Genomic DNA, 12,794 nt, shown 5'->3' on the forward strand with positions numbered 1-12,794 from the left:
TGCTCTGGGCCTGTGCTAGGCAAGGTGGCAGTGGGGGCTGGCAGATACGCAAACACACACATGGCACTAATTTACAGTCTAGCTGGGGAGACAGCATGTGCACACATGGACACGCACACTCGCACTCACAAACACATCCAGAAAACGAACCAGGCTAACTTTGCTGTCCAATCGGAGGGCCGCTGGACTTGGGCAATCGGAGTTGTGCTTTCACAGGAGATAGATGAGCACTAAGATTAGAAGGCTTGGTTTGAGTCCTAGCTGCCCCACTGACTGGCTGTGTGACCTTGGCCATGGATTTGCCCTCTCTGAGCCTGTCCTGTAGAATGGACCCGTACAAGCATCCTTGATGGGTTTGTCACGTGAAGAGGGTGAGACCAAGCAGGTGTTTTGTGAATTCTGATTAAATCAGCATCTTGGGGATCTGGAGTGGAGCTGAGCTGGGGGCCAGGTTGCATTTGGCCAGGCCAAGATGAAGGGAGAGGACATCCCCTCACCCAGCAAGTGTTTATCGAACAGCTCTTTCGGGCCAAGCACTGTGCCAGGTGGTGGGTGCCACAGACACAACCATGCCTCTCTGAAACGGACATTGTAGTGGGGGAGATGCTAGAGACGAACAACATAGAAATATAGTTTCAGGGCGGCAGTGTTATGAGGAAGATGAGTTAATTCTGGCTTAGAAGAATGCCCGGCACATAGCAGGTATCATGTAAATTAAAATAAAGCCGGGAACCGGACAAGGGGTTATTTTCAACAGGATAGTCAGAGGGACCTTTTCTGAAGAAGTAGCATCTGAGCAAAAACATGAATCAAGTGGGAAAGTGAGAAAGTGAGCTGTACAGAGATCTAGGGGCAGAGAATTCCAAGCAGACGAAGCAGCAGGTGCAAAGGCCCTGGGGCAGGAGCGTGCTTGTCAGAGGAAGGAGCCCAGTGTGGCTGGAGCATGGGGAGCAGGGAAAAGTGGTAGAAGATGAAGTTGGTGAGGCTGGGGGGCGTGGAGGGGCAGGGCAGGCAGATCAGCAGGGGCCTCCTAGGCCAGGGCAAAGACATTGGGTCTGACCCAAAGCGTGAGAGAGAGTGACATGTTGTGATTGACATCCCTTCCCCCACTGCCCGACCCTGGCCCCACTGCCCCCTTCCTTCTGCGTCTAGCAGAGTGTGATTAGAGCCAAGGCTTGGGACTCAGAAAAAGCTGGGTTCAAATCCGAGTGCTGGTCGTCACCAGCCACATGACCTTGAGCTCCTTTTGAAGCCTTAGTTTCCTCATCTGTAAAATGGGGACAATAATTTCCATCTCTTGGAATTGTTGGGCCCTTCGGTGGCTACCTCCTCGAAAGTGCTGAGCACCAGACGTGCAACATAGTCAGCCCTCCAAGAGGTTTGAATTGGTGGCTCTCAAACGGGATGCTTCTGCCTCCCAGGGGACATCTGGCAGTGTCCGCAGACATCCTTGGTTGTCACGACTGGGGAGGGGAGTGCTACTGGCATCTAGTGGTAGAGCCCAGGGATGCTGCTCAAAGCCCTACGATGCGCAGGATGACACACACCACCACCACCCCCGCTACAAAGACTTGTCTGGGCCCTAAATACCACTAGTGCTGAAGATGAGAACCCCTGATTGGGAGGCTGGGGTTAGCAGATGCAAACTGCTATATATAAAATGGATAAACGACAAGGTCTTACTGTATAGCACAGAGAGCTATAGTCAATCTCCTATGATAAACTATAATGGAAAAGAATAATTTTAAAAAAGGATGTGTGTGTGTGTGTGTGTGTGTGTGTGTGTGTAACTGAACTGAATCACTTTTCTGTACAGCAGTAATTAACACAACATAGTAAATCAACTATACTTCAATAAAATAATAATAATAATAAAACCCCTGGACAGCGTTTAGGTTAGCGCTGTCCGATAGGCTATAACCTGAGTCGCACGTGTAATTTTAAATGTCTCAGGAGCCACTTTTAAAAAAAGGAAGAAAACAGGTAACATTAATTTTAGTAGCATATTCTATTTAACCCAGTGTATCCAAACTATTATCCTTGCAATGTGTAATCAGCATAAAATTTTTAGAGGGACGTCCCTGGCGGTCCAGTGGTTGAGACTTCACCTTCCAATGCAGGGGGTGTGGGTTCGATCCCTGGTCCGGGAGCTAAGATCCCACATGCCTTGTGACCAAGGAACCAAAACATAAAACAGAAGCAATATTGTAACAAATTCAATAAGGACTTTTTAAAAAATGGAGAAAACATATTAGAGATGTTTCAATTACGTTTTTCAGGCCAAGTCCTTGAGGTCCGGTGTGTATTTCGTATGCACGGGCACCTCTCAGTTTGGACCGGCCGCATTTAAGGGCAAGCGGCTGCTGTCCAGGGCGGGACGGGTTTCCATCAGATGGTTCTGGAAGTTCTTAGCACAGTGTCTGTGTCCACTCATGGTGACCTTAACTGTGGTTTTTTTCCCCTTTCACCCTGTGCCCCTGACCATCAGGAGACGTGTGCTAGGATACTCCTCTACCGAGGAGCCGACAAGGATGTGAAGAATAACAGCGGCCAGACCCCCTTCCAGGTCTGGGGCTGTCAGGGCTGGTTGGGAGGGGGCATGAAGAACACAGAGGGGATAGGGAAGGTGGGAGACTTTGGGGTGCTGGGAGGGAGGCACTTGGTCAGCGAGAGGAGGAAGGACGAAGTTACCGGGGTGAAGGTTTGGGGGGACAGCTGGCCATAGACCTCACGGTGTTTCCTGTTTTCTCTCTCTCTCTCTCTGTCTCTTTCTCTCTCCTCCCTGGGCTCCCTGTACCCCCTCCCGCCAGGTGGCAGTGATTGCTGGGAATTTTGAACTTGGGGAGCTGATCCGAAACCATCGAGAACAGGACGTGGGTGAGTGAGCTAAGGGGAGAAGCTGTGGGCCTGGGGGTGCGTGGTGGGATTGGGGAGTCGGTGAACCTGATGTGGGGGCCGGGATGGGATCAAATACACCTGAGCAGCGGCAGGGGTGGGGTTCCAGGCAGCCCACTCTTTCTTATCTCTGTCTTTCTCCCCTCACGCTCCCCCGCCACCGTCTCTCACCCGCATGCCCTCCCCACCTGCCTCTGCCTCCCTCTGCCCTCCTGCCGCCATGCCCCCTCAGTGCCCTTCCAGGAGTCCCCCAAGTACGCAGCCCGGCGACGGGGACCCCCCGGCGTGGGGCTGACGGTGCCCCCCGCGCTGCTGCGGGCCAACAGCGATACCAGCATGGCCCTGCCTGACTGGATGGTGTTCGCCGCCCCGGGGACCTCGTCCGCCGGGGCCCCCGGCCCTACCTCAGGGCCCCAGGGCCAGCCGCAGCCCTCGGCCCCCAGCACCAAGCTCAGCAGTGGGACCCTCCGCAGTGCCAGCAGCCCCCGGGGCGCCCGGGCCCGCTCCCCATCCCGAGGGAGGCACCCCGAGGAGGCCAAGAGGCAGCCGCGTGGACGGCCCAGGTAGGGAAGGGCTCAGCCCTGCTCCCACAGACCCCATCCCAGCCAGATCCCCTCGTCAGAGCCACAGCTCCGCGCCCCACCCCGGGCCATCCCAGCTGCCTCCCTCCTGTCCCACACATGGCTGGTCCCCCACCCACCCACCTCACTGGTCCCAGCCCCAGACTACCAGACCCCTCTCCTAACCCTTGAGGCAGTGAGGGCACCGTCAGCCACAGTCTTGCACCCAAGTCCAAGCGCACCAGCGTTTAGCTGAGCACCTGCTCCATGGGCCTGGGCGGGAGGTGCCCAAAAGACATGTTGGACAGACAGACAGACGGGGCAAGGTGAGAGGAAGCCAAACAGAGAGGGGGTGGGCGAGGGGGTCAGGGAGGGGTTTCCAAGCTTGGAGATGAGACCAGAGGTGGGGAGGGTGGGCAGGGGGCATCCTGGGGTAAAGAGGCCAGGCTGGCTAGAGGAGGACGGGAAGGGGGTGCTGTGGCTGGCCAGCCTGTCCTGAGGACGTGGGCGGGAGGGAGATCATGGCGGGTCAGGGATGGCAGGCAGAGGAGTTGGACTCAACCCAGGAGGAAGCCGGGAGTCGCTGAAGGCTCGTGAGCCAGGGATGACACAGTCGGAGCTCAGCTTCAGGAAGCTGCACCAGGCAGGGCATGCAGGACCGTGGGAGGGGACAGAGCCGGAAGCCAGGAGGCAGGAAGGAGGGCTGGAGCCGGGCTGGACCCCCCAGGTGCCCTCTCTCCCTGGGGCCGCCAGAGCTGGAAGAGGCACTCAGACCCCCTCCCGCTCTGATGCTCCACCTGCCCCGACCCAAGGACCCCTGTTCTCCCAGAGGTGCCCCCTCCCTCCACTCTCCCCTGCCTCTCACACCCTCTGTGTATGCAGCTCCAGCGGGACACCCCGGGAAGGGCCAGCTGGGGGCACCGGGGGCTCCGGGGGCCCCGGGGGCTCCCTGGGCAGCCGCGGGAGACGCCGGAAGCTCTACTCAGCGGTCCCCGGACGTTCCTTCATGGCTGTGAAGTCCTACCAGGCCCAAGCCGAGGGGGAGATCTCCCTAAGCAAGGGCGAGAAGATCAAAGGTAAAGGGGCAGCGCCCGGCGGGGCTGTGGACACGGGGCAGGCAGGCGAACTAAGCCTTCAGGAAGGGTCACTGACAAACAGGTCCCCAGCACCTAGAATGTCCAGTGAACGCCGGACACTCAGAGACACCTAGATGCCCCTTCCGCCTCGGAGGAGCATAGAGCGTAGCTGGGATGAGGCCATCAGGAGGCGGTGTCCAGGCAAGAAAGGGGCGATGAGCATTCGTGGGAAGCTGACGCCGGCGGGCAGGGCCGGAGCGCTTCCCCTGCGAGGTCCCATCTCGCTCACGATCGCCCTTCCAGGCAGCTGTCAGGAGCCCATCATACAGTTGAAGGAGCAGAGCCTCGCGTGGGTGACATGACTTGCCTGAGGTCCCCAAGCTGAGCCCAGGGTCTTTCCCGATATCGTGTTTGGAGAGAGAGGTCACGCCGCCTTGCCTCTACCTCCTGCCTCTGCCAGGAGTTCTCACCTGAGACACGGGGTGGTGCCTAGCTCCCCGTGCTCTGATGAGACGGCCAGTGTGCGCAGCCCGGTCCGTGCTGAGGGCTCCCTAAATAGAGGCTGCTGTCATGGGGGTTTGCCTCTCTTCGGTTTTCCTGTCTTCATCTGTAAAACCATGCCGGTATCCCCCACGTGCAGACTTCGCCCCTCGCAGGGCCGTGGACGCATGTTCTTGGACAGAGTGGTGCTTTGGAGACAGGAAGTGCCCTGCAGTAGTTAATTCGAGATGGGGAAGCAATTCTTTGCCCGATTCTAGGCTTGCAGAGGAGACAAGTAGCGTAGTGGTTGAGAGCCAGGCTGATCGGGTTCAAATCCCAGCTCCACCACTTCTTAGCGGGGCGACCTCAGGTGAGTGACTTCTCTGGGCCTCAGTTTCCTTGTCTGTACAATGGGAGGATTAGAGTCAGTTCTTGTAAAGCCCTTAGAACAATGATTCTCACATAACGAGCGCCAGCTGTCATTACCATAAGCGACCCCCACTACGGGCACTTAGAAGAGAGAGACCCTGGGCACCGAGGAAGCTGGGGGAGGGGGGTGTCCTCCCAAAGGAGACAGAGTTTTAAGTGGGCCCTGAAGCATGTGCGGGGATCAGAGTATCAGGCAGGTTGTGTAACTGCATCTCTTTCGTAGTCTGTCTCCCTATCGCCTGAGTTCCCGAAGACAAGGTCACATGTCACCAGGGGTTGGGTCACCAGGGCCCAGTTTTGTGACCCAGCACACAGGAAGCCTCAGTGCACACCTGCTGAGTGAAGGGATGAATGGATGAATGACCAAATGCCCGAGTTAACTGTGGGGGGGCAGGGGCAGTGCCTCTGGAGGCACTGAGCCTGGGGAGCGAGTGTATGGGTGTGTGTATTTGTGTGTGGGTGGGTGGGTCTGGGGGTGGGGTCGGGTCTGTGCTTTGAAGGACGCAAAAGAAGAAAGGGAAGCTGAGGCCAAGTGTGAGGGACCTTCGCACAGGCAGAGGGCCATGGGCTGTATCTTCCATGTGTCTTTCTGAATGTCAAGCCCAGCAATTCTACACACTTCCCTGTTTTCATATCCTTTCCATTCATTAAAAGATGCTTAATTGCCTCAAAGCACAGCCACATCCACAATGTCACTGAGCTTTGCCGCAGCCCGACAAGGTAGCAGGTTCCCTCTGCTCTCAGGACCAAAGCCTAGCGCCTTAGCCTGGCCTGCGAACCCCTCCTCTGCCCGCCCACCAACCTCACCTCTTCCTACTCTTTCTTTCACCCACAGGGTTCCAGGGACCACATCCTCCTCTCCATTCCTCAGATGCCCCAAGTCCTTTTTTTTTTTTTTCAGTTTATTTATTTTATTTATTATTTATTTTTGGCTGTGTTGGGTCTTTGTTGCTACACACAGGCTTTCTCTAGTTGCAGCGAGCAGGGGACACTCTTCGCTGAGGTGCGCGGGCTTCTCACTGCGGTGGCCTCTCTTGTTGCGGAGCACGAGCTCTAGGTGCGCGGGCTTCAGTAGTTGTGGCGTGCAGGCTCAGTAGTTGTGGCTCGCGGGTTCTAGAGTGCAGGCTCAGTAGTTGTGGTGCACGGGCTTAGCTGCTCCGAGGCATGTGGGATCTTCCCAGACCAGGGCTCGAAACCGTGTCCTCTGCATTGGCAGGCGGACTCTCAACCACTGCGCCACCAGGGAAGTCCCCCAAGTCCACAACGAACCCTTTGCACATGCTGTTACTTCTGCCTGGAAAACCTTTCCTTCCTCTCATTGCCTCCTCCACTCCTAGCATCCTTCAGGTCTCAGCCTATATGTCACATCCTCTGAGACACCTTCGTGGTCCCCCTTTGCCGTCGGATTTATATACTCCCATCTGGCCTTTCTCCAAATACCCTTTCCTTTGTCCCTCAAGCGTTGACCTCAATTTCCAATCATGGGGTCACTTGGAGAGTTATACCTCTAATGACTGCCAGTCTGGAAGCTCCGTGAGGGCAGGAACCACATTTAGTGTGTCCAACAGCCCCACCCAGTTCCTAGCTGACTGGCACTAAATACGTATTTGTTCAGTGAACAAATGATTGATTCCAAGACCACCCAGCCAGACGTGGCAGAGCTAGCCCAGAACCCAGACGCCTTGACACACATCTCCTGGTCTCTTCCATGACCTTGAGCATCTCCTCCATGTGGTTTCCCCAGACCCTCTCAGAGGAGGTGTCTTGTGCAGGGAAAAGCGTCAGATGGCCCCAACCCCAATGCTAGCGTGGCTTGAGCCATCCCTGGGCAAGAGGTCGTTATGCTCTAGCTTCAAGTTCATCTTTGAAGTGGGAAATCAGTTGTTACCTAGCAGGTAGGTGTAAGGATGAAGTGAGCAAAGGATGTGAAGGGCCGAGTGGGAACAGAGCTGTGAAAGATGCTGGAGAGATGGATGACTTCGGGCTTGTTGCTGTCGCCCTCATCATCATAGAAACAGCAGCAGCGAAGTGCTGGAACAGAGAGGTAGCAAAACATGAATGACTAAAAATATCCGCTCTGGAAACAGCGCCGTGTTCAAATCCAGGCTCTGTCGACCGCACGCTGCAGAACCTTGAGCAGTTGACCTCAGCTCTCTGAGCCTCAGTTTCTCCACCAGTAAAATGGGGTGAATGAAAGTGTTCCCCCCCACACTTAGGGTCCTGGCCCCGAGTGGGAGCTGGATAAACATTAGCGGCCCCTGCTGCCCATCTTTGCTGTCGGTCAACGTGTGCTTGATGGTTAAGGGGTGAGGGTGGCAGGAAGTGGCCTCCAGTAACGAGCGGTGGACAGAAGGAAAGAGGTGACTCTACTGTCCCTTCTAGAGCCAGGGGAAGCAAAGAGAAATGGAAGGAGGGGTCTGGGAACAGATGACAGAAGATTAAGTGGCAAGGAGGCTGCAGGAGGCGGCAGGGGCAGTGATGGGGGTGTAGAACTTGACCTAGGAGCCGAGGAGGGTTTAGGGAAATTTTGGAATAACTGAGTTGTGACTGGTCACCAGGGGAGATGAGAACCAGTTGTGGACGTGTCCCTAGCCTCCAAGGATGACGTCATGGGACACAGCCCTTTCCCCAGTGCCATTTTGATGTCCCCACTGGGTCCAGGAAGCTAGTATGCAGAAGCGACATGATTTGCATCTCCCCCTTCCTTGGACATTTATTAAGGATGCCCTTGGGCCAGGTTCTGTGCTAGGTGCTGAGAGTTCTGGAAATGCTGTGCATCAAGTGTTGGGAGCGGGTGGGGGTGTGGGCAGCACAGAAATGAGAAATGTTTCTATGTCCCTGCTCCCCATCTAGTGCTTAGCATCGGGGAAGGAGGCTTCTGGGAAGGCCAGGTCAAAGGTCGCATCGGCTGGTTCCCCTCTGACTGCCTGGAAGAGGTGGCCAACCGCTCCCAGGAGGCAAAGCAAGGTAACGAGGAACCCCCAATTGTCCCCGATTTACTCTAGGTTCTCATGTCCCTTCCCTTCCCCCTCCTGATGGGGGTGGGGTGCTGGGAGGTAGATGGGAAGGCTTGGGCCAGGACCCCAGGGGGTGGGCCCATGGTTTCCAGAGTGCAGGTCCAAGGTCATCCTTTGTCCCCCTGCAGAAAGCCGAAGTGACAAGGCAAAGAGACTATTCCGGCATTATACCGTGGGCTCCTACGACAGCTTTGATGCCCCAAGGTAAATGTCCTTACACCCTCGGGCGCCCCCCCCAACCCCCACTCCCTTACACTCCACCTTTTAAATAGTTCCACCGCCTCGAAGCCCCCTTTCTCATCTGTTCCCTCTGAAGTTTGATCCAGGGGTGGGGGAAGGCAGACTTAGCTTCAGACTACATAGCCCAATCCCAAACCATCCCTGGCAGCCACCGAGACTGCCCAGCTCTGGTGTAGCCAGAGACCAATGAAATGGATCGGGGCGAGGTGGGGACACCTGGGGGGCTAGGGAGCTCGTGTGTATGGCTGGCTGGAGGCTCTGGTCTCCTTTATGTGCCACATCTCTGTGCAGTCCTGTGCAGCAGAAGTGTCTGCATCCTGTGCTGGCATAGGGAGGGGGGCGGGCAGAGCTGGGCCAGGTGGGGTGGGGGCGGGGAGAAGGCACACTGACACCTTTCCCCTCCCTGGCTGCTGGCTGACTTGCTTCTGAAGCTTAATGGATGGGATTGGCCCAGGGAGGTGAGAGGGGAGGGGAAGGGGGGGTGGGGTTAGGAACGGGAAGGAAGGGGTGCCTGGGGGTTGTGTGGATGTGTGTGTGCACCACCGGAGCTGAAGTTTCCCTGTGAGTGAACGTCTTACACAGACGAGCATCCTTGTACGGATTCCCCAAGTGTGTTCTTGCCCGTGTGTCTCTGTAGGTGTGCATGACACGTGTCTGTGTGCATGTGTGGCTGGAGGCCCCTAGATGTCTAGCCTTGCACATATGCCCGTGACAGCGAGAGGGTCTGTCCTGCTCTGTATAGATGGGCGCGTTTGTGGCTGTCATTTACGGGGGCACGATTGTGGCTAATTGTGCGGCTGGCTCTGCACATCTCCCTGAATCTGTGTGTCTGAGAATGAGGGCCAGTGTTTCCAGCAATGTCCTGCTTACCACATGTGGACAGGGGGCTCTCTGCACATGCCTGTCCCTCTTCATGCATGTCACTGTGTGTGCGCATTAACAGATAAAGTCGTGTGCATGCATTTGCACCTGTCTGATCTGGAATTCAGGACCTGGGGTGTTGGGGGAGGGGAGGGCAGAAGAGGGGAGGACTCCAGGGCTTGAGCTTCCAGAAGGGCAAGGCTGTGGGGGAGGGATGGTCGTAACTGGGCATCTGAAAGATGAATCCTCCCCTCCCCCACCCCTCCCCCTAATCCAGGGAAGGGTCTCCTTGTTCATAGCATCCTTCCATTAAATGTGTCCAAACCTATGTGTCTGTGTTCTGGCCAGTGGGGATGGATGTTGGGGGGGAAGGAGAAATGACAATATGAGAAGAGAGGGCGGGACTGGGGTCCCACCCTGCGCCCCAAGTGTCCGAGGCGCTTGACCATTGTGCGTGTTCGCCTGGCACGTCTCCGGCTCTGGGCACTGGGTGAGTATCGAGGTCCCCACCCCACCCGGAGTCTCCCATCAGCCTCTGCTTCTTGTCTCTGTCAGTGTCTCTCTGGGTCTCCTCTTGGCTTCGGTTTGGGGGTCGCTTGCTCTACAGCTGGATGGGGGTGGTCCCTCTTGCCCTCAGCTACTTCCTTCTCCTCTCTCTAGCTCTGTCTCGTCAAGTGCATTTTCTTCTCTCTCCTCCACTCTCGTGCCCGCTGGCATGTGCTGCTGTGTTTGCGGCGTGTCTGAGCTTCTCCTTCTCCTGCCTCCCCCCCTGCTCTCCGGCCCCCTGTCTGGGGTGCCCTGGCCTGTGTTGTGACCCCGCGTCCCAGCTGGAGCTGTACAGTCCTCCTAGCCTGTGCTGCCCTCTCTCCTCTCCCTGGGGGTCTGCGGCTCTCGTGTGAGCCGTGGACTGTGGATGTCCCTCCGCCTGGACTTCTTTGGGGGGAGGGGTGTCTCTCACTGCTCTGGCGCCCAGTCTGAACGTCCTGGCCTTCCCTTTCCGGCCCTTCCAGACTGTGTTGGGGTGCACTGTGTGTCTGTCTGCGGTGGGGGGCTGTGTGTCCCCTCCTGGAGTCTCCCTCACCCTGTTGTCCCTGCTTGGGAAGTGGGGCTTGGTCCACGCGTCCCTGCACGCGGTTGCGAGGCATCTTGTGTGATGATGTGCGTCCCTCTCCCTCCTCTCCCTCGCTCTGCACCTGCGCGGGAGGGCTCTGGAGGGGGGAGGGTTAAGGGGGAGGGCCAGACCGGAAGTGCCTCCCCTTCTCCTCCCCCCCGCGCCTCGCCCCTCCCCCTTCTCCCGCCAAGGGGGCCCCCACGTTCCCCTGCCCCCTGCCCGGCCCCCTCCACCGCCCGGCGCAGGACGGCAAGGGGTTAAGCCTCGCGCCCGCCGCCCGCCTCCGGAGCTGTCCGCGGTGCTGAAGCCGGCGCCGTCCGCGGTCCTCTCGCTCCCGCCGCGGCCCGACCCCGCGCCCCGCGCCCCCGCGCCCCCCGGCATGTGAGCCCCCGGCCCTGCCCTCCCTCCCGCGGGAGGGTGCGCGCCCCCTCCCCCTCCCCCCTCTCGGCGCGGGTCAGCATGAGGCGGGGCCTGGGGGCCCGGACACGGGGGTTCGGCCGAGCGGGGACGGGGACGCGGCGGCGGCGGCGGCGGCGGGGGCGGCCGGCACCGGGACCGGGCCCGGGGCCGGGGCCGCGGCGGCGATGGCTTTGTCTGCGGGCGGCGGCGCCGGGGGTCTCGGGGGCCGCCCCGGTGGGGGCTCCCTGCCGCAGCCGCCCCCCGCGCTCTCCTCTAGCTGGCCGGCTCTGGGGCCCCGGCGGCGCAGCGTCTGGTATATCTACAGGTAACGGAGCGCGCCGCCCCTTTTCTCCGCGGCCCGACCAGGAGGCCCCAGCCCGCTGTGACGACCCTCCCCCAGCCGCTAATCCCCCATCCCTGGGACTCCTCCCCCGCCCCCAAGCCGCCCCCTCCGCCCTTCTCCCCTAACCTTCTCTCAGCACTAAAGCCTTTCCGGCCCCCTTGTCTCTACCCTTCTTTTTCTCATCCCCCTCCCTGGGCCTCTCTCCCCGAGCACCCCGCAACACACACACACACACACACACACACACACACTCTCCAGGCCCCTCGCAGGCCCTTCCAGGCCCCCTTCAGCTCTTCCTCCAAGACCTTCCTCCAAGGGAGGCCCTCCAAACGGACTCCACTCCGGGTTTCGGGCCCCACTTGTCCTTCCTGCCACCCTTAGCGCCCCCATTCTGGAGCCCTCCGCTCAGGCACCTACACCCCAGGCCCGCGTTTCTCTGATTCCTCTATCCCCACACCCCTTCAAGGAGTTGGCAAGTCCCCCCATTCATACCCCTCTCTCCCATTCACAGTCATTCCCCCCCCATCACACACGCATCCCGCCCCCGGCCTCCCCTCCCCTCCCCTCCTCTTTTTCCGCTGCGTGTCACTCTGTGAGACTGTGCGTGTGTCCCTGTGGCTGTGTTGGTGTGCGTGCGTGTGTGCCTGCCTGCAGCCCTGTGTGTGTGTGTGTGTGTGTGTGTGTGTGTGTAAGAGAGAGAGAGAGAGAGAGAGAGAGAGGAATGGAGAGATGGTGGGCTCCCAGCCCACCCCCCAACTGTGTCTATCTGGGTGTCCGTGTTTGACGGCGTCTGTCACTGTGTGTGACTTGGAGCGATAGCAAGGCTGTCTAGGGACTCGTGTGTGTTTGTGTGTGTTTGGGGGGGGGTCTGTCCCAGGGACTGCGGCTATGTTTCCCAACACCCACCCTCCTTTGCCAGGCCTGTCCTCTCCCCGACAGCTCCCCCCCTTCACCAGTGACTCCGTGTGTCTCCATCCCCATGCGCCCCTCTCCCTGCCCCCTGAGGGTCTATGCCTGTGTGGGGCACGTGTGCTGAGACACGGCTGAGCTTCTGCACCGGGAGCTGCATCTGCCTGTGTGTGCCGCTTCTCAGCATGGGAGGGGGCTGGCTTCCCCGCGTGGGGGTCCGTGTGCAGGCCCTGGAGAGGCCGGTGGAGATGGTACGCGGGGAGGGGCTGAGTACCAGAGGGGGGCGCTATGTACAGCAGCAGGCTCTGGGCTGTGGGATGCTGGGTGTGTGAGAGGGACCTTCAGGGTGGGGGTGGAGGGAGTCGATGCTGCTGCAGTCTCTGTGTGTGGGATCTGGTGAACAAGAGCTGGCCGCTGAGCTCCAGAGGCCGCTCAGGGTCGCCGAGGGATGGCTTGGGGGAGAGCATTGTGCGC

The 12,794-nt window shown here is 58.8% G+C and overlaps 1 protein-coding gene across 7 annotated transcripts in view; it reads left to right on the forward strand.

Annotated features, from left to right (window-relative positions):
• SHANK1 (SH3 and multiple ankyrin repeat domains 1) overlaps nt 1-12,794 on the forward strand; it is a 47,266-nt gene that overhangs the window by 11,899 nt on the left and 22,573 nt on the right. For all 7 annotated transcript variants that reach the window (XR_009537188.1, XM_060131613.1, XM_060131617.1 and 4 more), the window contains 6 exons: nt 2,489-2,566; nt 2,811-2,877; nt 3,128-3,458; nt 4,338-4,531; nt 8,294-8,407; nt 8,586-8,661. Coding sequence is in view for 6 of the 7 variants with exons in the window: in XM_060131613.1 (XP_059987596.1) it covers nt 2,489-2,566; nt 2,811-2,877; nt 3,128-3,458; nt 4,338-4,531; nt 8,294-8,407; nt 8,586-8,661 (860 nt within the window). In the remaining variant the exon portion in view is untranslated. The remainder of the gene's footprint in view (nt 1-2,488; nt 2,567-2,810; nt 2,878-3,127; nt 3,459-4,337; nt 4,532-8,293; nt 8,408-8,585; nt 8,662-12,794) is intronic.

Source organism: Lagenorhynchus albirostris, chromosome 19, assembly GCF_949774975.1.
Source record: "Lagenorhynchus albirostris chromosome 19, mLagAlb1.1, whole genome shotgun sequence".
NCBI lineage: Eukaryota > Metazoa > Chordata > Mammalia > Artiodactyla > Delphinidae > Lagenorhynchus > Lagenorhynchus albirostris.